The sequence below is a fragment of the Ochlerotatus camptorhynchus genome, unplaced genomic scaffold (assembly GCF_037179485.1).
Source record: "Ochlerotatus camptorhynchus isolate MF236.1 unplaced genomic scaffold, CSIRO-AGI_Acam_v1.1 ptg000394l, whole genome shotgun sequence".
NCBI classification, from domain to species: domain Eukaryota; kingdom Metazoa; phylum Arthropoda; class Insecta; order Diptera; family Culicidae; genus Ochlerotatus; species Ochlerotatus camptorhynchus.
The window spans coordinates 40,278-65,428 of record NW_027040881.1 but is presented as its reverse complement, the minus strand read 5'-3'; the positions used below and the strand labels follow the sequence as shown (position 1 = coordinate 65,428).

Below are 25,151 nucleotides of genomic sequence, written 5' to 3'. Positions count from 1 at the left end.
TCGGGTTTGGAACCAGTTCCTACCCGTGCGAACCCGAACTTTTTGTCAGTGCGAACCTCGACCCGTGCCAGGTTTTAAAAACAAACGATCAAACTGACGTTTGCTAGAAAACAAGCAGACCCAATCTTGATACCCGATCCAGGTTGGAACTAAATAATAAACGAATTCGCTATCAACAAAAAATAAATAAGTATGGATCTCAATTATGAGTTTTCAGCTTGTAAATTGGCGTTGACGAGAGCTCTGTAACTCTTTACTCCTATGGAAAAATCTCATATGTACCTGTCAGTCTATGTGTGCAACATGGCGGACTTTTTCTTATTCTCTCACTCCAACGCAAAACCCCATAAAGAACTGTCAAAATGTGTGTGAAGAAACGTCACTTCGGGACTGGTGTCAAGGCGAATTGACTCAAAACAAAAATCAAAATGGCGTTTGTGAAAAAGTTATAAACACGAAGTTCATCTTTCCGGTATCTAAAACAAAAATTAACAATTTTGAAAGAAAACTGGAGCAGACTGCAGCCACGGTTGATGTGATCAAACACATGATTATACAGGAATTTTATTCAAATGCCTCTTATAAACTCTCATAAATTCGCTCAGGTTCAGGATGGTAAGTACTTATCCTCGCTGTATTTGAATTGCATACTAATTTAATCCCACTCAAATTTCAGAATACTTCCGGGCATTACAGAGTTTTAATGACAAGATGCCAGTTCTTCACTGAACCAATTTGACATATTCCTGTTATGTGGAAGTCTAATAATTTTGCGCTATAAGATAATCCATTGAAAATGATATGATTGAAAATGTGTCAGGTAAATTCTATATGAATATCTGATACATTGACAATGCTGATAATTTGAAAACTTTTATATGATCGCCATATGATAAATGAAAATCATAATAATTAACTGAAATGGATTTGAAACCCATAAGCATAAGCTTTACTTTTCACCACAATATAATATATGTGTCATAAATCAATCGAAGTAAAGTTTATGTGAAAATCACATGAAATTTACTTATTCTTTTGACACATATATTTAATCGATTTCTAAAAATAAATCGAAAAATAAACACCAGGCAGTGGGAGCTTTCACAGTTGTGCCTTTTTTTAATTGTAGCTGATTTGGGATTCGATCAAGATCTGTTGAGGTGTGATGCTTTCGGTGTCTGTGCTCGATTCCACTGGGCCACGGCTGACTTCAAGATTGAGCTCGTTCAATTAGCATGAAGTAATAACAGCTCTCCCAACATGGAATATAGAGCAACGTTTTGCTAAAGTGAAGAAAAATATCACTGACCAATATATGCTCCGTTTCAGTGGTGTCGTGCAATAAAACAACGACTACAGTATATGAATTCATGGAACTGGTTCATGAAGTTCGAGTACTAGTGCTGGAATCTGAATTAGCCGTGTAGAAGGCTTACAATTAGAATGTTAGCAAATAAATATTGCAGTAGAATCATTTTTTTTTTTTTCAATCTCAAAACATTCTTTTCCGGAACCCCTTATCTTATGAAATAATAACAAACAATGATTATTTATTACAGTATCATTGGTGTTAGCAATATTTAGTTCGACTAATCATTCTAATGAGTGTACGATAACATAGTTGAAAATTGTTTCAATAATTTATAAAGAACAATTATGTAAGATGTATTTTATTGGGAGCGATACCCTAATAAAAATTGTATGGTTAATTTGCTTAACGACGTGTTCTGGGTATCATCCAAACCATTTGTGGAATAGTTCAATGATTTGGGTTATCGTTCGTTTATGGTTATTTTTTATTAGGGTATTCATCCCAGAAAAACATGCAAAAACAAATGCTTGCTGTTGGATTTCTTAAAAGGCATTTCTATATGACTATTTAATGATTGGGATAGATCTGTTTACAATCTTTAAACGTCAAAAATCAAAGCAAGCTATTACAATGAGATATACATGTTTTCCTATACTGCAAAGTTAAATGACAGTCCAATAGTTTCTACATGTCTGTTTACACGCGACATATCAACAAACGTCAAAAATCGTTAAAAGCAACTCCAATAAAATATACATGATTATCTTATATGATATATCTTTTAGTGAGCAATATTCATCATGAAAACAGGTACATTTTACTCGATTTGCTCATAGTGCAAACTTATATGATTTTCCATTAGTTTCTAGATGCCTGTTCCCACCCATGACATATCAACAGTTTTTCACCATGAAATATATCAGACAATATTCATATACATCTTACCTATCGCTAACCACGGTCGAAGCAAAGTATTATCACAAACGAAGTGACAGACGGAGCGGCTCGAAAACTTTGGTGACTAACCTGCTATTGCAATTTTTCAGTGTACCACATGGCAACACCACTACTACTGGATTGTACCACATGGCAACACTACTATCATAGAGGTAACTCTAAGACCACTGGGTCCCGAAGAAAATCATTATTATTTTTGGCTCACTCAGTACCAGAACAACGGTCCCAAGCAGTCCCAAGCTATTTCACTCACCCCTGCATGTTCTGCATGAATCCACACACCCCTGATGTTATCTGTCAAACTTTCATAGCGAATCAAAACAAACATAGTGTAGTAATAGAATTTCAACTAGAATAGGGTACGTTAATCGTTTGCTTGGGACCAATAGGCTACTAAAGTGGTGAGCCAATTTAAAATCGTTAGTTTCGTATTGATTGTTGCTACTATTGGATTGAACTAGCATTTTCACCAAATGTACTAGAATATTTTGGTTCTATCTCTTTCACTCTACTCAAAACTGAAATGCATAAAAAAATGACAAAATGATACGCACTCTTTGCACACTGTCAAAGAATCATTGTACACAAAATCAACTTTGTTCAAATCAAAACAAAAAAGCTAACCCATCTGGTGGATGATGGCACAAGCTTCCAAGAAAATTCTATTACAGTGAACCACATTATTTTAATGGATTTCTTCACCAGTTAGTCGTCTGTCACTTCGTTTGTGGTATTATCAAGTACTAAGTATGTGAAATTACGATAGAAATCATTCCATATCGCAGTCATAGTTTTTAAGTGATAATCCATTGGAATCTATCAATCATCACATAGAATGAATAAATCTCCTGACATTGCTATGTTATAAGATGGATCCAATAAACGGTACATGTCGATTTGTTTCAGTGTTGGAAACCACCGAAAAGTAAAATTGAATCCGTCGATGGACGAGGAACGAGCGATTCATCCTTTGGTCTATTGGGTAGCGGTAAGAAACATTCAGATATTCATTGCATTTGTGAAATTTAATGATCTAAATGACGGCCTTCAGAAAACGCATTGATGGATCACATGTCCTCACTCAATAGTGTTCCCCACCCGCATATCGTATGCATTGCCAATCCTATGAGTGCTGGAAAGCTTTACTTCGTGATTAGCAACCAAGTTTACGTGGAAGCGAAATCGTCCATTTACGGCATCGATTTTTTGTTAAAACATTTTCCGGTCTTCGGAAATAAAGTTCCTACTGGACTTATTATGTTGATCGATTTCCTGGCAATCGTTCTCTACAAGACACTGAATCACAGCACAAGAACGATGGTCAACAGACTCGCCGCCTCATTAAAAGAAGCAGCACATACTGAAGATCGAGAATGAGATGATTTTTTCTGTGACCTGTTACCTATATCACATTACTTACATGAGCATGGAATGAAATAAAGTCACTTGATTCTTTTTAATTTAACATAATGTTTTTCGTTTTTGCTTCACAATCACAAAAAGAAAAAAGAAATTATTTTTACATATTTGCTTATTTTTCACCCATTTTACTACATTTTTTATCTAATGGAAATGAGTATAAATTACTCGAACATAAATATACGCCTGGTTTAACTCAAAATTGAGTTCTGCATAAGTTACTCAAATTGGGGTATATCCAGTTTTAATGAAATTGAGTGGTTTTCCACTCAATTTAGAGTATTCTTGAACGAGCGTCTTCCACCCAAATCCGTCAAAACTGGATTTGGGTGGATGCTACCCAACTTTGGGTAGTTTCGAAATAGCGTGTATCATATATCCAAAAAATAATCCGCTACACCCTCTCTGGAAATCACCACTCACCAGTCGTTTCGCCAAATCTGTCACATATATTAGTCATTCCATCAAACTCCTAGCGATAGATTAAAACTTTAGGTGAAATTTGTAAAAAATAGCCTAAAAATTGTATTTGTAGCCGATAACAGTGATCGCCGGGAGCAAGGACAGTTCGTGACGTGAAAAAATCAGTGATTTTCGGCCACCAAAGTGTTTTTATAGTGAAGAGTTTTCTCTCGGGTACGAAAAGCTTAGCGAGCGAAAAAGATAGAGAAGCAATGGATAGCAAAGGCAGAAATGTAATTGTTTGCGATAATGGAACCGGGGTGAGTTTATTTTTCGTTTGATAAGAGAGACCACTCCCTGTTACACGTTCGCGGTTTTAAGCACATATTTTTTAAACGCGTACTGGTCACTTATACCTACTTGAATTTCGAAAAATAGGATCTTGGCAAAAATGTCCATGGGAGACCTCTTCTTAAATAAAGATCATTTGTGACAAAATATGGCGAATGTTGTTTAATCACTTCTTTTTTTTAGTTTGTCAAATGTGGGTACGCGGGCAGCAACTTCCCAGCGCATATTTTCCCATCGATGGTCGGCAGACCCATCATCCGTGCGGTGAACAAAATCGGTGACATCGAAGTGAAGGTAAGCAGATCTAGTTTATTTTTGGGTGGTAAAATACCCACTCTCATTTACACCATTTATTCATCATTTGGAAAGTATTTTCTTTCAACATGGAACATTATTTATCATGAATTTGCTAGAGAGTGTAGGAGTTTGATACTGATACAGAACAATTTAACTTTTACAGGATTTACATGTTGATGTAAGTCGTTTTGGTATCCCTTTTGTTGTTACGGATCCAAGCAGGAGCAGGTTTTTATGCGCTAGAGTGTTCTCTAGAATGTTTCTGTTTGTTTACCTACGTTGATTTTCTTATTTTTCTTTTGTTTGATTTTTACGATTTGAAGATTGTTTACTAACTTGTATTTCTGTATTTAACACATTCCATCGAACATCAAAATCATCATTGGGTATTTGCACAGCTGTATACTGCCGTTATACGCATAAGAGTCCCATGATGTATAAGGATTGCATATCACATGGGACAGTTATGCGTATAACGGCAGTATAAATTCTGAAAAGTTTCTAGCTAGACCATTCCTAGCAGTGCATCCGTTCAACAGAATGTCAACTCTTGTTCTATTAAACAATTGACTTTTGCTTGAACAAAACAGTACTATTAGCTTTCGTAAAGCACCTTTATTGCGCTGCATAACTTGTGACACTCAATCTCTGTGTTATTTTTTTTATTTTCCCTTTTTCTCATTTATCATGCCACAACATAACAATCTAATCTAACTAATCCAATGATCTTGGTAAATCACTTCCATCGACCATCTGAAATTTGAAACCTAACTTGATTTCAAATTCGATAACCCTACTCTAAATGTGCCTTGTCGTAACTACTTTGCTATTGCATTCTTCGGTGTGTTATTGCCATGTAACAATAAGGATGTTGAAGCCACTACTACGCTGCCTGTATGTATTACTTGAACAACACGTATGTCCCATTTTATCCGTGAATCCAGAATTGTTGCTTTCCGCTAGATTGAGTTGACCGGAATGGATAGGTACCGTTGATGGTAATTTACTAAAAAGCAATTGTATGCATAACACTAATACAGAGTTTCTTTCCCTACCGGTTCATCCGTGTCTACACTTGATAATTACAGTAGGTGTATTCACAAAGCGCATCGTAAACATATACACCCTCGTAAATTCGTAAACTTCCATCACACTCCAATGGACCCTGATAGTTTTAAGATAGTGTATTTGTTTACGATGCGTACCAAATGTTGTTAGCTGAATGTGGGGCAAGATGGATAGGCTATACTGCCGCTCTTCGCATGTCGGTCTCATAGTCGTTTTTGTCAAAACCGAGTTTTTCAATGCAAATGGTAGCTAATTACCCGTTTTTACATAATACTGGATGAACCCAACAACTTTGTTCTGAAAAAGTTTGGAAAGACAGTCAATTGGTTGTCCCATCACAAAACAAACAATGGTACGAAGCAAACTTAAAACGCAATTTTATCGGCTTGCTGATTTTCGCTAGGAGCGGACATGCGAAGAGTGGAAGTTGCTACTCTGTTATTGTAAAACCAGCTGTAATTACACAGAGAACCAATAGACGATGTTTGGGACTAGCAATCATCCTCAATGTGTAAAAACTGGTGATCTCAAACTAGGCAATACCAGCGTCGGTCGCGCCCAAACACAGGTCAAGAAAGGAAGGGTTCACAATGTGTTGACGTGACACACGCTTTGATGGAAGCCGAGAATACCTCTGCACTTCCACGAGGAATCACTGGGATATTGGGTTATAGGGTTGGGTTTGTGAGCAGGGTTCGTTTTGGTAAACGATAAACTGAATTGATGTCCTAACGGTCATATAACGCGAAGGAGCTTGGGAGTGAACCCAGTCTTCTGCTCAGTAAGCAAAACGTTTGCCACTAGGCAGACGAGCATCGAGTTGCTGTTATTACCATGTAGTTATGTTAATAAATAAAACGATTGACGAATCTTGGATGTGAATGGGCTTGAGATTAGACTGATGATGTTCTGCTCTCAGTAAGCAAAAACGGTTGCTCTAAGGCCACCGAGCCCCTCATATCACATTATGCCGTTACTCAAGTTGTTATAACTATTTAAACCCGGTACCTATGACAGCGAAAAGTTTTACAAAATACACGATAAACAAGCGAACTTACCATACATGTTTAATATGAAAGGACCACCTAGGGCGGCATTTTTCTGCTCAGTAAGCAAGCCATTGCAACCGACGATCTTTCAAATCCGAAAACTAAAAGCTACCAAAGAGTACTTAGGCCTTCATTGAGTTCCACTTTCACGCGACGTTCAATGTTTCAATTTGCTCTTTACGCATTGTTCAGGCAATCATAACAAGCTATGACCGACGTGACGATTGTTTAAGCTCTGGTTAAACAAGCTATTCAAAAGAAATACCTTTCTCGAACTTAACTTGGTATGTAATGAACAACATAAATACGCGATAATTCATATAATTTCAGCGGTAGATGGTTAATTTTAAATATACTAACGGTACTGCATACGGCGACTACGACGACGACAACAGCGAATTTGTGACTTACCATTTGTCTAGGATATAACACCTTTGCCCGGCACCTCCACTTGAGCTTCATGTGTGCTATCTGCCACTGTTTGCAAAAATATCTAATAGCAATTACCTTTGTTGTGATACTTCCTTCAACGAAAACAAATTTTCTTGCATTACCATGGTTATATGGGAGGAGTTTCGCGTCTAGTGCTTTCCCCAGGAACCGTTCACGGCCACCAGCTACCGCCCGTCCAGTCTTGGGCGTATCCAGCGAGGCATCCTTCAGTTTGCTCACAAACTCCGACACTGGCTAGAGACCAGCAGACGAGCACTTTTGCAAGCCGTAAACTCGCTGATTAACGGTAACGTCAGCCTCCGAATCGCCACCAAAACTCGCAACGGACACATTATAAGCACTTTCCCCGGCTAATTTACCAACCGGACACGGTGACGAGACTCTCGATAGAACTACACGCCGGAAGCGAGATATCAGAACACGGTGAACCGGCCTCCCGATAGGCAATGAAAATCACAAGCACACTTAAACGCTGTCCAGACTGGAGAGTTATAACATGTTATAACGGTTGTCAAATAATTGCAACACAGACTACAGAGTTATAACATGTTATAGCGCTTTCTTGATGGTGGTTTCTGTGTTGCAATTATTTGACAACCGTTATAACATGTTATAACTCTCCAGTCTGGACAGCGTTTTAAACGCTGTCCAGACTGGAGAGTTATAACATGTTATAACGGTTGTCAAATAATTGCAACACAGAAACCACCATCAAGATAGTGCTATAACATGTTATAACTCTGTAGTCTGAACGTACTATTACACACCGCTGGTTACAAAACACTTCTTCTTTTTCTTTCCTTTATTTAACGTCGGTCTTTGTCCCGCAATCTAGTGCCAATCACCGACGGACATCGATTGCCATCCATTGACGGTAATCAAATGTGCACGAAAGCAACTTCCACACCTGTGTAGGATATCGCACCCATTCAACATGGGTCGGGACCAACGGCTTTACTTCCCTTCCGCAGGAAGACGTGACGAGACATTTTTATGCCTTAGAAAAATCCCACCGACCTCGGCTGGGATTGAACCCAGACCCATTGGGTTGATAAAGCAGTCACGCTTACCACTACACCACCAGCGCCGGCTACAGAAAAACACACCCGTGCAAAGAAACGGATCCAATAAACGTCACTCTCGCGAAAGCAAACCCGTCTTTGAACGGCAAAAAAAAGAACTCCGTGAGCAATTTTGTGATACAGAAATTTCCAGGGAAAATCAATCGGGAATGCACGAGTTTCACCACACCCAACTGCGAAACACGTTCAGAAGCACTTTTGATACACTTTCGGTATCAATTTCGGTCGAAACACTTAATTTTTTTGCAAAAATAGTTGCGAGCGAACCAACATCAACTCCGACCGTGCCGAGCTCTTTCACGCATCTTACAGCGTGTAAATAAACTGAAATTAAAAATTATCACTCGCAATGCCACAAATTTCTGGTCCGGGAGAAAATAAATCAAACAACGTAGATAGCGACATCTCGTCTGATGCTTGCAAACATGATGAACCACGTTTTCTTTCACGATTCTAAAGCGAACCCCACACGATTGAATATGTTGAAGCGAAGGGGAATTATTGACAATAATATTGATGATGTGAACACAGAAATATTGTTAATACCGATGTATTGACGTCAATATAGAATGTATTGACGTCAATATAGAATGTATTGACAATACAATTATTGTCAATAAAAGCAATCGTGTAAGGTCCACTTAAAACTTCCCGGAAAGCGAGAAAACCACCAATCACACACGTATAACCGTCCGGGAGGCAGAGTGCCAGCTCTAATCCGGCAAATGCAGCCGAAAAACTATGAAAGCGAACGCACGCACAAAACAGAGAGCAAACTTAAAACACAACCGTATCCGAAGAGGTTCGAAACTGCACTCCCGGACATGCGAAGAGCGGAAATATAGTACATTTATTAATTTATTTGTTTGTCAAAATCAACGGATTCAATGCAATTCCAATGATAGTTTGCTTTTTAAAACCAGCCTGTTGATGTTACCAATAAAAAATCAAGTAGAAGACCCGTGGTACAATCTTACCCTTAATGGGGTGTTTACACTTGTGCTAGCAAAAAAGCTCACCAGCATAATGTAAATAGGGCACCAGCGTCTACCAGCATGAGATTTCAGGAGCAACTGGTACACTAGCGCTAGCAATTCCGCACAGATGTAAATACCACATAAGGCCGCGGCCAGGGTAGACGCGACACGCGATGCGACTCACGCAAGAAATAATAATAAATAATAAGATTCTTTTGAATTGGTCGCGAATCGTGGCCACCACCTCAAACAAAAATTAATAAGCAAAGACTTTTTATATAGCACCTGAAAAAAGCGTTTAGGGGCTATTCATAAACCACGAAGGAGATTGAATGTACCACTCCACAGAATATATCATATTCCAGAAAACCATTCCCTTCCTTGGTCTATTCCATTCCCAAGAAAAAATAAAAAGGTATTCTTGAGTTTCGTTTTGTGGTTTTGAATACTACTTAAATAAGGAACATTTGTTTGTCCACAATCTAAAGAACGATTGAAAATATATAATTTCTATTTGTATGCCGATCGACCAATATGTTACCATAAATATAAAAAATTGGTGCCTATTCACCGGTAACTGTAGAGAAAAATCTAGTTCACATCGTTAGTAAAATAATTTTTCATAAATATATTGAGCATATTTTTGCACTAGCTTGAAGGTTATTATCACAAGACTGTGGGAAAAATAAAAGTTGGAAGGTGGTGTACAAGACACGACCGCTTTGTTGACGTAGGACTACGAAATTTTTGTTCGATTTTCTTTATTGTTGTTTCGGATATTATTTTGGAATTAAGTGAATTTCATAACTCCACTCTTTTGTAGAAAGTTGTAGTGGCCCTGAACTGAGATGGTTTCTTTATGGTAAGCTTTGTTATAATCACTGGACCTCATGGTTATTCGCGTTTATACATATCACTTGCGCAGGAAATCTGTTAGGCACGGCATTTGTGACCAGCATACCTTCAAGTAGCATGAAACAGGTCAAAATTTACCCAAATCTGTCAATAAATTGCATTTGCTTATAGCAAAATACTGAACTTTTCGGGAACTTTCACGCCAAAGAACTCACCAACACACTTTTTGTTACATGCCTCATGCTTGTAACAAATAAAATTTTGATTGCCTTTCTTTTTAACACCCCAGTAAAGTACACAGACTCCTCCCATCATGAGTAGTTTGCTATCAAGTCACGACACTGGCTCCTCTCCTTTTGTACTCTCTGTTCTTTAAGGGGGTAGTACACTTTGAACGTCTAAAAAGTAAGGCATTTTCGTTAATTTTTTAAGCAATAAAACACTCAGGGAGGGCAAATATGTTATAACCCATTTATTAGTCATCCTTCGAACTACAATTTGTATTTTTTTGAACTCGATTGGCGTCTCCCCGTGGCCGGTGCAACAGGTCGCACGGGCGTCCTCGCTCGGAAGTCGGAAAACGGCGTGGGAAAATACTCCTTTCCATGTGATCCTGGAACATAAATCGAATAAAAATCCTGATCAGTAATGAAATTTGGGTTAGAAATACGTATTCCGATTTTTTTTTTAATTAATTTTTTCAAAAGTTGTGGCCTTAGAAAAAAGTCAATTTTTTCACCCTAAAAATGCTTACAAAATCGTGGATTAAAACTCCATTTTTGACAAAATCGAAAATGTGGATACGTATTTCTAAGCAGAATTTAATTCTGAACAAGAAAACCTAGGCGATATCCAAATTTGATGATAACTGGTTAGAGTTATTTCCCACGCCAGTTTGAAAAACCCTGTTTCGAGATAAACGCGTTTAAAGATAAAATTGCTCTCTCAGTGCGCCGGTACATGTTTTAGAAAATCGCTTCGTAAAGCGGTAAGGAATATTATGGCGGACTTGGAGTCTTTTCTAAATTAAAGTATACATCCCAAGGAACATTTTAAGCCAAAAAAATGCATTTTTTTGAAAAATCAAAGTGTACTCCCCCCTTAAGTCTATACTCTATGTACTTTAACGGTTCGGACGATTTCAAAGATGTCGCGCAGCAGGAGAATGCAACGATGAGGGTTTCTCAGATTATGAAAGTGAAACGGAATAAATTTAACCCACCTATAAGACTACAAATAGAACATAATTTATTTCCCTAACAAATTATTTGATTTTTGTATCATTTTGATGTATTTAGTGACAAATTGAATGGGTGAATCATGGGTTACCCAACAAACAATTCGACAGTGAGCATGCATAAGGGCGTATAAGCGATGATCGATTCTCTTCATCGATTTTCTCTTTGCATTGCTACAGCTAAGCGAAACAATTTTGTAGAATTTGTTCAATGTAGAGTTGTAACAGGTTGCATTGACTATCAAAAGCAACAGCAAACGCACCGACAAACGTTAAATCTAGCGAGTTATTAACAAAAGAGAAAATCGATGAAGAGAATCGATCATCGCGTATACGCCCTTATGAATGCTCACTGTCGAATTGCCTATTGAAGAAACGACTTCTTGACGATTTTATTCCACTTCGTGCTTAATAATACTTGTACTATTTTTAATGATAACTTCTGTTCAGGCTTTGTTCACACAAATCTGGAGAATTTATTCAACCACAACATCGAAAACTTTGGTGTTGAATAAGGTATGTCAAGAAGCTTTTATTCGGCTTACAAAAGTTGTAAAAAAGTATTCGATCAAAATTTTGATTATTCAGCGTTTATTAGACATTATTTACTTCCTTAAACAGCAATGGTATAATGGTGTATATCGACGCTTGATTCTCATGTGAAATAATGTTTAATTAGACATTATTATTTATTAAACGATTATCCAACTACGGGATAATTAATCCGAAAATGAGAACGGAAACAGAGCAGGGTTGTTCTTGTTAGTGATTGTTGTGTCATTATTTCTGTCAAAGCACGCGCACCCACCACATAGATCCTAGAAAATTTATTACATACATACATACACACATGTCGTTAAGATAGGATTCGAACCATGACCTTCCGATCATCAGCCGCTTGCCTTGCCATTTGTGATATCCTAGGATACATAATATGGGCAGTTAAATAAGTAATAAAAGCTTGAATTTGAAAACCAATCAGCACTCCCAACTAGCTAATGCAAGGAGATGTGAGAATGATTAATTAATTCATAGTTGTATAACATGAGACCAACGTTACCTCTCCATCTCTCTATTTTCGATGGAAAGGATGCTATTCTTTTCGATAAATATATATGAATTGGTTATTGTGAGTGATACGATCTATGATTATGATGTAAATTAATTAGGCGTAGAAAATAAATAAAAAAAAAGGGTTGAGGTTGTTGGGATTGAACTCGCGACCTTCTACTTGGAAAGCGGAAAGGGTAACCACTATGCTACCAATTTCGTTTTGTAGTTAGTCTAAAGCAGTGTTGTGGAATAATGAATGAATATGCCGTTTACAAAGCATGAAATTAAAACATTTTCGCATAGTGGTATAAGAGCTATTTTGCAGACTGTTACTATTACAGCAATATTGTAAAGCAATGCAATGAAATCTAATAATGGAGCTATAAAGCATTTATAAGACGTCTAATAAAGCATTTTATTAAATCAATTGAAAACAGTCGAATTAAAGCGACAATGTATGTGCATATTATACTTATTCAGTTTGTTATTAGATCAAACTTTTGGTTCTGAATCAGGAAGACAGTCAACATTTATAAAGCTTTTAATAATGAAAATAATCATATCAGAGCAAACGGCGGCATAAAGGAGCATCTATCGATCTCAATGAGCTTTTTTTCAGCACATAATTCGACATCCTGTTTTATTCAGCATTGTACACTGTTATACAGCATTTATTCAATGTGTATGCTTATTTGTGACTTTGAATTGTTTGTTGGGTACTCTATATAAATTCTATTCTAACTCTTTTCGGAAATGAACTTAGTGGCCATGAAAAGGGCCGTTTTTTAACGTTGGTGATAAGTTTTAACCCCCGAAACCGTACAGAGTGCGTCCCTGTCGCTTCAGAGTGTAGGCGACATCCATGGCCGTGACGGTTTTGCGCTTGGCGTGTTCAGTGTAGTTGACGGCATCACGGATTTTTCTAGGAACACCTTCAGTACACCTCAGGCTTCACCGGAAATACGCTTGACACCACCACGTCGAGCCAGACGACGCATGGCAGGCTTGGTATTACCCTGGATGTTAACACGCAGAACCTTCCGATGACGCTTGGCGCCTTCTTTTCCAAGAGCTTTGTCTCCCTTGCCACGACCAGTCATTGTTGCTTGATGTTTGTCGTTGAACGGGTGAATCGAAAGTAAGCCAAAAGCGTACTTAGCAACCTGTTATATAGACAACCAGCTCTGCCGGTACCATATTTTCTCGTTCCCCATTGACTACATACGGTCATGATGGGATGGGATGTTCTGAGGCATAACATCTCTGATCACGCCTTCCTTCGGAAGGGAAGTAAAGCCGTTGGTCCCCGGTTCATGAGTTGATGGGTCGATAGGTAGGGTCCAGGTGTGGGTAGCATTGGTGCTCAGCACGGAAAACAAATCCAAGGAAAAAAACAGAGAGTATTTTGTGTGGTCGTTGGGGGCGTGTGGTTCTGAATTGGCAGCAAAATGTTCCGCAATTGCATCCTCACTATTCGTACACGCCCGAAGATCGGAGGCGAATGTCACTTCGACTTGTTTCATTTAGGAACCATTCTCTGATGACTGTGTTGGGGAAGCAGCATATGCATGTACGTAATTGGTGGATTTGTTAGATACTTTGAAGCTTTTGGACAATGCTTGAAATTTACCACTTTTTCAATAGTTTCAATTTGAAAATCAAGAGTCAAAAGTATTGTTATCGATGCGTAGAAATGTTTCTGATCGATTGATGATAAATTTTTTGAAATTGGTCCAGGGGCAGAAGTTATTAACGTTCAAAATCTTTCATAATTTCATCTGTCGGTTTTCATAAAGGTATTTCATCTTCCCGAAAGACGTAGTCCTACGTCAAAAAATAAACTTCCAAAACAATGCTGTTAAAATTGATTTCGAGATATATTAGTAGGAACATGTAACCATGGACTCGGCAAAATTCCCATTTGTTAGCTGAATCTCAGCAAGTTTTTCACTGAGATTCAGCAAAATAAATGCCGAGCTGCTCAGTGCTACCCATCTGGACAAAAGATTCTATGATCGTTTTGAGAGGAAGCAGTCAGAACATGGCGAACGATTGAAAAGGTAGCAAGCTGTTTCGACTGCTTCCGCCCAAAACGATTTATATAACACGGCATCGAAGAGAAGGCATCGAGCACGTTCCACAATGGTTCGGATAATAGGTTCGGTAGTGTCTTGCGAAGAGCCTCCAAGTGACTCCAGCAGAGCGATTTTGCGGAGTGCAGCCGGATCTATCCAATATGCACGTGTTTGAGCCGACAGTGATAAACCGCATTCCAAAGGAATAACGAAAGAAGTGGGACCCGGAATCGGATGAAGATATTTTACCTGGGTATGCAGGTGGATCAAAAGGTTACCAAATCTACAATCGAAGGACCAGAAATTATTCGTGAGTCGCGATGCTATATTCCTGAACGAAGGCAGAAAAGCAATCAGCAAGTTCAGAACCAGAAGTACTGCAGTTCCGTATTACAGCGACAGACTTCAATCCGATATTCGAGAAACGCGATGCAGCATCGGCGAGTGTGAACAGTGGCAATGACCTGCCAGAAGTAGTGCTCCATCCACAACAAGAAGACCAACAGTGTGGTGCGAAAACAGCAATCAATGGCAGGAAGCGATGGAAGCAGAGATAAAATCCCTTGACAATAAACGTACGTGGGAACTCGCTGAGCTACCGGCAGGGCGGAAGGCTTTGAACTGGAAGCGGTTGTACAAACTCAAGATCAAGGAAGATGGTACACTCGAGCCTAGCAAATGAAGAAATCTACATAAAGCAGCCAGAGCCCAGAAGGTTTTGTTGCAGTCGATGGTAATGTAAGGTAAGCTCTGTACGGGCTTAAACAAGCAAGCTGCGTATGGAACACAAAGCTTGACACGGAGTTGAGAAACATCGGTCTACACAGGTCGAAACTGGATACGTGTGTCTACTTCTTGATCGAGGTAGACAAGATCCTTATTGTGACTGTGTATGTGAACGACCTAATGATCTTCGCCAATGACGACGATATGGTCACAGCGTTGAAGCATGCGAAATATGCCTCAATAAATAGGAGTTCCAGATGAACCTACACTTTTAGTTGTAAATGGTGTGGAGTTGTTAAATCAGTGGATTAGTTCTGTAGAATTCTGTATGATTTTTAAATTCAAATAGATATATTTTTGGCTCAGGGCCTAATGTATTTTTGGTATTGATTCAAATATATTATTCGGTTAATTCAAAGAAAAATATTTTTGAATCAACAAACCGGTTTTAGAGTCAATAATCTGTTTTTGATTCTAAAAACCATTTTGTTGATTCAAAAATATGTTTTGTTGAAATAGTGATACAATATGTTTGAATCAATAACAAAATACATTAGGCCCTGAAACAAAAATCCATTTTTCTGCGTGTAGAATATCCGTACCTACTACATGCATGATTGTTGCAAATTCTTTCTATTTTCTCAACGATAAGAGTTTTAAAAAATCAAGGCTTTTAATAGTCCAATGTTAAACACCATTTTTGTACATGGTATTGTAACTAATCTTATATGTGCTTCATTTTGATTTGGGATAAGCGTTTGAACTATGGCTCGGGATTTCCTCTGTGGCGTGCTTCTATTGTGACATACTCATACGTATTTTTGTGGTACGACATAGTGGAAGCGTGTGAGCATAGTTGGAGCATATACCCTATATAATTTAAAAATCAGCTAGGAAACTAACTTCAAAGTGAAGCATTTTAGTCACTTGAAGGTGTCACCTGGGTCGAACTAAGATATAATAAATAGGTATAGGTCAAAATCAAAAGTACTTGAAACACGTTTAATTTTAGATTACAAGCACAAGTGGAGGTAGCATGGGTTATGATTGATTAGGTGAATTAAAGATTTCAATAATTTATTAAATTAGACTAATGAGATATCATAATCATCAAATGAACTTCAATAAGAAACTTCCGAAAGTCTAATAACATTAAGTAGATTAACAAAATAATTAGGTTGCGGGGTCCGCTTAGGGAGGCAACTCTAAAGTTGTAGAATAAATCTTCCTATTTAGTCTTGAACTTCAATAAGAAAATGCAAGCAGACCAATAGCATTAAGCAGATTAACAAGGAGAGGAATAGTTTAGGAAATTAGTAAAAGTAGAGGTATGTGACAGTTAATAACTTTTAATTTTTTGTAGGTATTGTTTTCCCCTGAGTTTATTGTACTCGATTACTATATACGCGAAATCTCTGATATATGCGGTTAAAGCATTTGAGTTAACTTATTTCTTAGTGTTCAAGTACTTATATTTGTAAACAGCAGTCAATGTTAATATATGAACTAAATCCTACGTGACTGTAAAATCGATCTTTCCTTATGTGGTATTGATGAATGTTGAAATTTTCGCGGCTGTCGGAATCAACGCGCCTACGTCCACGGAGCTTACGCAGAAGTGATTCGCAATTCGGTAGAGCCTGCCAAAAGTTTTTTGAGCTTATGTAAAGGGTGTCCACGATGAAATTGCCACACTATGAAATTGCTCTAACTTTTTAACCGTTGGGTAGAATTTAATGAAAATTTGGGTGGATTTAGTTCATAGTGCATTATTTACATCCTGCAAGTTTTAAAGTCCTGTGATCAAAACTCGCGGAAATAGAGTCGAAAGAACAGCTCGTGCGTGATAAAATCTTCTCGCATCGTTCCATCGCTAAAACGTTGAGAATCGCGAATTCCACGGTGTCGCGAGTGATTAAGCGGTTCGAGGAACGGTTGACCACCGATCGGAAGCCCAGAAGTGAAGGAAAAAGTATTCCGTACAACACCAAAAATCACAACCGCGTAGTTGGGGCCTTCAACCGAAATCCGAACGCCTCCGTTAGGGATGTGGCTAAGAAGCTGCACCTAAGCCGAAGTTTTGTCCAGAAGGCCAAAACTAAGGCTGGGCTTCGAACGTTCAAGGTACAAAAGGCCCCTAATCGCGACGAGAAGCAGAACAAGTCCGCCAAAACCCGTGCCACGAAGTTGTACCTCAACATGCTGACGAAAGTTGAATGCTGCATCATGGACGACGAAAGATATGTGAAGGCCGACTTCAAACAGATCCCCGGCAACCTGTTTTTCACGGCCAAGGATAAGTTCAGCGTTCCGGAGCATATCCGCACTCAGAAGATGTCCAAATTTGCGAAGAAATTCCTGGTTGGGCAAGCCATCTGCACGTGCGGGAAGCGGAGTGCACCTTTCGTGACCCAGGACACGATGAACGGACAGGTGTACATAAAAGAGTGCCTCCAGAAGCGGCTGCTTCCTCTCCTGAAGGCCCACAACGTCCCAACAATCTTCTGGCCGGATTTGGCCTCATGCCACTACTCCAAGGACGTGCTGAAGTGGTATGCGGACAATAAGGTCAATTTCGTGCCGAAAATGTTCAACCCTCCCAACACTCCGGAGCTCCGCCCCATCGAGAAGTACTGGGCGATTATGAATCAGCACCTTCTTAAACGACCTAAGGTAGTGAAGACAGTCGAGGAACTGAAGAAAGTATGGGTTTACATGCAAAAAACGGTTGATTCACAGGTTGTGCAGAATCTTATGGCCGGGGTTAAGGCCAAGGTGCGGGCATTTGCGTATGGACTGTAAATAAAATACGAGTTAAATGGTAAAATGAAGTTTAATAGTTATTTCTCAATCCCTGAAAATTTGATGGCAATCGGATGAAAACTCGAATTTTGCGAATCAATTTTGTGTGTGGCAATTTCATCGTGGACACCCTTTAGTTTAGAATTTGTTCGGTACGGTCGCGAATTTTTGAAATGATTGATACGTGCGATAAAATAACTAATTTGAAACAATGCTCAATATTCAAATAAGTAGAAAATCTGGTGAGTAAACCAAAAAAAATCAACTTGCAAACATACCGTATGCGTGATATTGTTTGTTGCGTTAAAAAAAAAAAGCGGAGAGCTCATACCGTAAGAGGCTGTATATAAAAGAAAATGATTTACATAGTTTGACAGTTGCACCATGACGAAGTGGCAGCGTATTCGTGATTTGACCCACGCGCAAATGTCGCAAAAAGACATTTCAATCGCCGTGGGAGTGTCCCGGTGGACCGTCAAATGGGTTTTAGACCAAGAAAAGAAAGGACAACTATCCGCGAAGGTGGCCACAGGTCGTCCAAGGTCAGCTCGTGTTCCGAGGGTTATCGCTACTATCAAAAGGAAAATTCGGGTGAATCCAGTGCGTTCAATAAGGAAAATGGCAAAGGAACACGGGATCAGTGACTTTACGGCACGGAAGATCGTAAAGGAAGATTTCGGGGCGAAGTCGAGGGCACGGAAAAAAACTCACATGATTACCAATCGCATCCGGGAGCTACGAGTTGAACGATGCAAGAAAATCTTGAACTTCCTTAAGCGAACAAATCCGGTAATCCTGTTCACCGACGAGAGCATGTTTACCGTCGATCCCGTATCAAATTCCAGAACCGACCGGTATATTAGTTCTCTTCCGGTAAAAGACGTGGCCGACGAGCACAAGAACGTGTATCTGACCAAGCATCCTGCTAGCGTTATGGTATTTGGATTGGTGGCTTCCGATGGCAAAAAAAATGGACCCGGTGTTCATTCCAGAAGGCGAAAAGGTCAACACAGAGGTCTACATCGGGATTTTAAGTAAGTATGTTCTTCCGTGGATCAAAGAACAGTACGGTCCGAAGCCAAATGTTGTATTTCAACAAGATGAGGCTCCGTGCCACACCTCGAACCGCACTCAGAAGTGGTTGCAGGAATATCTTCCGTTCTGGGCGAAGGATATGTGGCCGCCATCCAGCCCCGATCTTAATCCGCTGGATTACTCAATATGGCGCGTCATGTAGGCCAAGGCCTGTTCTAAACGCCACCCGAGTACAGCAAGCCTCAGACAAACATTGACCCGTACCTGGAGAGAAATGGATCCAGACTACATTACCTGCCGTGCATTCCGGAACCGTGTGGAGGCCGTTTAAGACTCTGAGACTCTGAGAAATTTGAATAAATAAAAAAAAACTCGAAAACGTTTTTTTTTTTGTTTTTTTTTTTGTTATATTGCTCAATGGTGCAAACATTCCCTAATAAAAAAAATACCATAAGCGAACGATAACCAAAATGATCGAACTATTCCAAAAATGGTTTGGATGATACCCCGAACACGTCGTTAAGCAAATTAACCATAACATTTTTATTAGGGTTATCACGCAGGCTATCACATTTATTTTCTTGGCACTCTTTAAATGATAATAAGCCTTTTTTTCTCGTTTCGGTTGTCTCGCACGGCTTTCGGAATTCGCGTGGTTTTCGTAACTTAAATAATTTAGATATTTCGTTCGAAACAGATTTACTTATTCAATTGGTTTAAAGGGCGAACACGAAATTATTGCGACACCGAAAATGTCATGCCAATTTTCTTATAATGTTTAGACTCTTATATTATTATATTATTACTTTTATACATATATTTACTTCAAAAATCAAAAGAAAAGTTAATCGATGGAGCCTTGAGTGTAAAATTGAACGCATTTTCGCTTGATGCCCTCCATCAAAGTCTTTACAGTGTCATCCGGTACCAGTTTCTCAGTTTTTTTCCATTTCCTTAACATGTCCTTCTCGTCTTTGACTGTCTTCTTGCTCTTCCGAAGTTCCCGCTTCATTATTGCCCAGTACTGCTCCACCGGGCGCAGCTCCGGACAGTTTGGCGGATTCATGTCCTTTGGAACAAAATGGACAGAATTGGCCTCATACCACTCCAGGACACTTTTAGAATAGTGGCATGATGCCAAATCTGGCCAAAATAGCGGAGCTGCGTCGTGCTGCTGCAAGAACGGCAAAAGGCGCTTCTCGAGGCACTCAGATGTGTATCTCGCCATTTACTGTGCCCTTTGTCACGAAAGGCTCACTCCTCAGTCCGCAAGAGCAGATGGCCTGCCAAATGAGATATTTGGAGGCGAACTTCGACATTTTCTTCTTCTTAAATTTGTCGTCCACATCGAACTTGCTCTTGCCGGTGAAAAACTCCAACCCCGGAATTTGCTTAAAATCGGCTTTTATATACGTTTCGTCGTCCATCACACAGCAGCCATATTTTGTCAGCATCTTCTCGTAGTGCTTCCGTGCCCGAGTTTTAGCCGTCGATTGTTGCCGCTCATCGCGGTTTGGGAAGTTCTGTACCTTGTATGTATGTAGTCCAGCTCTCTTCTTTGCATTCTGGACGTAGCTCTGCGACATGCCGATCTTTTTAGCCAAATCACGGCTTGAGACGTTGGGATTTGCTTTAATCATCCGCTTCACCTTTCCCTCCGTCTTTTTGTTCTCCGGTCCCGGTTTTCTTCCAGCTCCTTTGCCGTGGTCCAACGTCAACCGCTCCTGGAACCGCTTCAACACTCTGGAGACGGTTGAATGGTGAATGTTCAACATTTTTCCCAACTGCCGGTGCGACAGGTCAGGAAATTCCAGGTGTTTGGAAAGAATTTGTTCTCTTAACTCGCGTTGGTTCACCTCCATTTTCGTTGAATCGAAAAACACGACTTCGAGTTTGACAGCATGTACACAATACACATCAATGAGAAAATGTGCAAAATTTGGTTGATTTTTACCCAATGGTAAAAAAGTTATGCCCTGTTGAATGTGTCGCAATAATTTCGTGTTCGCCCTTTACTACGCGGATGTATCTACGCTCACACGTCACAGCATTTTTTGTCCATAACTATATTGAAATAATACACACGGAATCCAGTGTTCAAGTTGCCAAGTTGCTGTATTGTCAAAGATAGAAGCAAAATTTATAAAAATAGGTCATGTTTTGAAAACTAAGCTGTCACGCAGCTCCAGCTTGATACCCAATAAAACAAAATAAAAAAAAATAAATCATGGCTTTTAAAAGTTCTGGTTTCTTATGAAATTTTTTTAAATCTCGGATTTGAATATTGTTTGAGATTCTGCGTAAACCTATTAAGCTTGTTAAACAGAGATTTGTTTTAATTTCAGGCTTAAAACAAATTTAAAGATCCAAGGTCAACATGAAAACATTTAAACATTAAAATTTACGTACACGTACGACCTAAACGTGTGTATGGGTATTTGAGTTTTTAATTCATTATTTTTTCTATGTCCGCAAATTTGGCTTCCTGACGCGGATGAACAAACGTCACGTTTTTTTTTGTAGATTAAAAATAAGGATTTCTGTAACAACCGTGCAAATAGTGTATGCATATATTGTTGTACTGTGGCTGTTCACTCCTTTCTCCGTAGGTATTTAGTATAACGGGTGTTCAATAAAAAATGAGATTTTTTTCAGTCATACAGCTAGTATAAAAAAAAAAAATTTCAACGAATTCAGTATTTTTTATTATAAAAAATAATGTTTATTCTTTTAAAAAAAACGTCAATGAGTATTGGAGAAGGGGCCCTGGTCAGCCGTACGACGGAACTTAGTCACGATGCTCTCACAAGAGCGCTGGACGGCACTGAAATCATTCTCATTTTTTATAGAACCCGTTATATTTTTTCAAATGAAAAATAAAAATCTTTTTTGGAGGCTTTTACAAACTTAACATTTAATTCAAGCTATTAATGATGAGGAGTAGACGTTGAACTAAAAACAATTGATTTTTTTTTTCATATTCCGAAATGAAACTGTTCCCGATATCATGTCATCTATAATGATGTAGTGAATTTTCCTTCGCTAATTAAACGACAGGGAAACTTTTCATTCGAGGCGCAATATATCACTTTTGTATGCATATGTATTATAAATTCCCTTTTTGTTTTTATACGCTTGATTTTTTTGAATTTTTTCCTACTTCTTACAAATGCTCCTGTTGATTTATATGTTAAGTAATGGTAGGCACTAATACTATACCGAATCTACTCTTAGGATCTTATGGTAGGCGATGAAGCTTCGCAGTTACGGTCTCTACTAGAAGTATCGTATCCAATGGAGAATGGAGTTGTCCGCAATTGGGAGGACATGTGCCACGTGTGGGACTACACGTTCGGACCAAAGAAGATGAACATAGATCCGACTAATACGAAAATCTTGCTCACCGAACCACCGATGAACCCCACTAAGAATCGGGAAAAGATGATCGAAGTGATGTTCGAAAAGTATGGCTTCGATTCGACGTACATTGCCATTCAAGCCGTGCTGACCTTGTACGCCCAGGGTCTGATCAGTGGCGTGGTGATCGACTCGGGTGATGGTGTTACGCATATTTGTCCAGTTTACGAAGAATTTGCACTGCCTCATCTTACGCGACGACTGGACATTGCAGGTCGAGATATCACGCGGTATCTCATCAAACTGTTGCTGCTGCGTGGATATGCGTTCAACCATTCCGCCGATTTTGAAACTGTTCGCATGATGAAGGAGAAACTATGCTATATCGGATATGATATAGAAATGGAACAACGGTTGGCATTGGAAACGACCGTTCTTGTAGAATCGTACACGGTAAGTTGTATACCATACGGCGCGGTATTGGCGAATACAAATCTCCTACTTGGGGCTGTTAATGCTAAAACTACTTTATAACAGTAACGCTCGCTTTCTGGTTATCGTACATGCTATGTTCAGACGAGGGAGCTAAAATATGATACAAACCTATCTTGTCGTTAATTATTAGAGCTCTAGTACGAAAAAAAGGCATACCAGTTTTAGAATTCTAACCGCATTCAACAAGGGTTAATGCAAAGACATCCTATCAAGAAGACTGGCAACTTTGCCAGAATCCAAGCGACAGATACAATAGCGCTGAGCTTGAGTGAAGGTGGAAGCAACGCATAGAAAAATGAGCAAATACACAAACCTTTCTTCTGAGGATGTAATCTTTGCTATCAAATTCGTTCGAAGCATTAAACTTTGAGCGGCAGATGACGCGATTGTACCTGTCTCATACCGTTCGTATGAGAAAATGGAAGAGTTGCCAGTCTTCTTGATTTGTTGTCTTCGGTTAATGACAGTAACAGAAAATTTTCCATTACAGCTACCAGATGGTCGTGTCATTAAGGTGGGCGGCGAACGATTCGAGGCACCAGAAGCTCTCTTCCAGCCTCATCTGATCAATGTAGAAGGCCAAGGCATTGCCGAGCTAGTATTCTCCACAATCCAGGCAGCGGACATCGACATGCGTTCGGAGTTGTACAAACACATTGTCCTGTCCGGCGGTTCTACCATGTATCCTGGACTTCCTAGTCGCTTGGAGCGTGAAATCAAACAGCTCTACCTGGAGCGCGTGCTCAAAAATGACAGCGAAAAACTATCCAAATTCAAGATTCGTATTGAAGATCCTCCAAGGCGAAAAGATATGGTCTTCATCGGTGGGAGCACACAAATGTTTCAAATTACCATACTATTTCTTACCTTTTTGCATTGATCAACAGGTGGCGCCGTGCTAGCCGAAGTAACAAAAGATCGAGACGCATTCTGGATGTCCAAAGCCGAGTATCAAGAACAAGGATTGAACGTACTAAAGAAGCTCAGTGCGCGGACGAGTAATTAGGCCAAAAAAAACCATATGTTAAAATGCTTCATTTTACTCTCTCACTCGACTGCTATTACAAGCCAGTTGGCTTTGTTTTACCTAATGAAATCGTAACACTCTATAGCTAATTGCATTTCCTGCTCAGAAGATTAACGCATAATTTGAACGGGCAGTTTTCAATAGTATCGAAAATGTATAAATGCATTTTATCAAAATTAAATACCGGAGCTCGAGGAGCGAAATGAATGCATTATAAAGTGTTTAAAACAAACAAAAACTAACATGGCGAACTCTTCTTGTTGTGTACGTTGCGTTTGAGCGTTTAATTAAATGTAGGCTTAGATTTAGTCAAAGGCTGCAAATTCAGTGTAAACATCAGCACAGTTTTTATTATAAATTGTAAATCATTTTACTATCGTTTATATGGTTTCCATTAAAGTTAGATTTTTATAATGTATTTCCGAAGATAATTGCATATAAAATTATTTTTTCGCTATACACCAACAGGATGTTGTCTGTCGAATGAGTGGAAAAGAAATTCATCCTGTTAGAAGACTGCACCATTACAAAAATCATCATCATCAATAGGCATGTCTATTCCCCTCCCCATGGACATGGAGGTTGACGGTACTGAAGCAAAGGGTTATGTTTAATTTCTTTATATTTTTAACGATGATGATTTCCTATAGTGACACATATCACCTTCTTAATGCTTCAGTATGCTTTAAACAATTAATTCTTGGTTGTTAATAGAACCTCGAATAGAATTAATCGGCTGCTTCATGCAAGACTGAGCAATTCTGATTATATTGCATATTAGGGAGAGAGGGCTTATTAGAAACTTCTCACCAATAAAGTAATAATATAACATGTTATAACGGTTGTCAAATAATTGCAACACAGAAACCACCATCAAGATAGCGCTATAACATGTTATAACTCTGCAGTCTGAACAAGGCATAGCACATGTCCACAGGCCTAATAGAAAGATAGGCAGAAAAAGTATACCATGAAGAATGGTTGCATGCAGGGTTGCTTCCACGCACTTGCTATAGATGAGTGATTTTCGGAGTTTTGAATTCGTTAGATGTTGTAATGGAGATTTGTGTTTGTTGGATACGGAAAGAGATTGAAGGGCGGGTGTTTGACTCATAAAATCTG

At 39.0% G+C, this 25,151-nt stretch overlaps 1 protein-coding gene across 2 annotated transcripts; it reads left to right on the top strand.

Moving 5' to 3' along the window:
• Positions 1 to 4,137: 4,137 nt before the first annotated feature.
• Arp2 (Actin-related protein 2) lies at positions 4,138 to 24,488 on the top strand. 2 transcript variants are annotated; one of them, XM_065233273.1, is made up of 6 exons: positions 4,138 to 4,410; positions 4,625 to 4,735; positions 4,902 to 4,916; positions 22,385 to 22,960; positions 23,493 to 23,826; positions 23,890 to 24,488. In XM_065233273.1, the coding sequence occupies exons 1-6, from the start codon at positions 4,363 to 4,365 to the stop codon at positions 24,006 to 24,008; spliced, it is 1,203 nt and encodes a 400-aa protein (XP_065089345.1). In that variant the 5' UTR covers positions 4,138 to 4,362; the 3' UTR covers positions 24,009 to 24,488. The 2 variants fall into 2 exon arrangements, with proteins under 2 accessions (XP_065089345.1, XP_065089346.1); XM_065233274.1 differs by lacking the exon at positions 4,902 to 4,916 and having other exon boundaries at positions 4,141 to 4,410; positions 23,890 to 24,487.
• Positions 24,489 to 25,151: the final 663 nt, after the last annotated feature.

Excerpts from the sequence above, each read along its gene's own strand:
- Arp2 (XM_065233273.1), top strand. The coding sequence starts at position 4,363 with ATGGATAGCAAAGGCAGAAATGTAATTGTTTGCGATAATGGAACCGGG. Across the intron at positions 4,411-4,624 it reads TTTGCGATAATGGAACCGGG|TTTGTCAAATGTGGGTACGC; the intron begins GTGAGTTTATTT and ends TCTTTTTTTTAG. Across the intron at positions 23,827-23,889 it reads AAAAGATATGGTCTTCATCG|GTGGCGCCGTGCTAGCCGAA; the intron begins GTGGGAGCACAC and ends ATTGATCAACAG.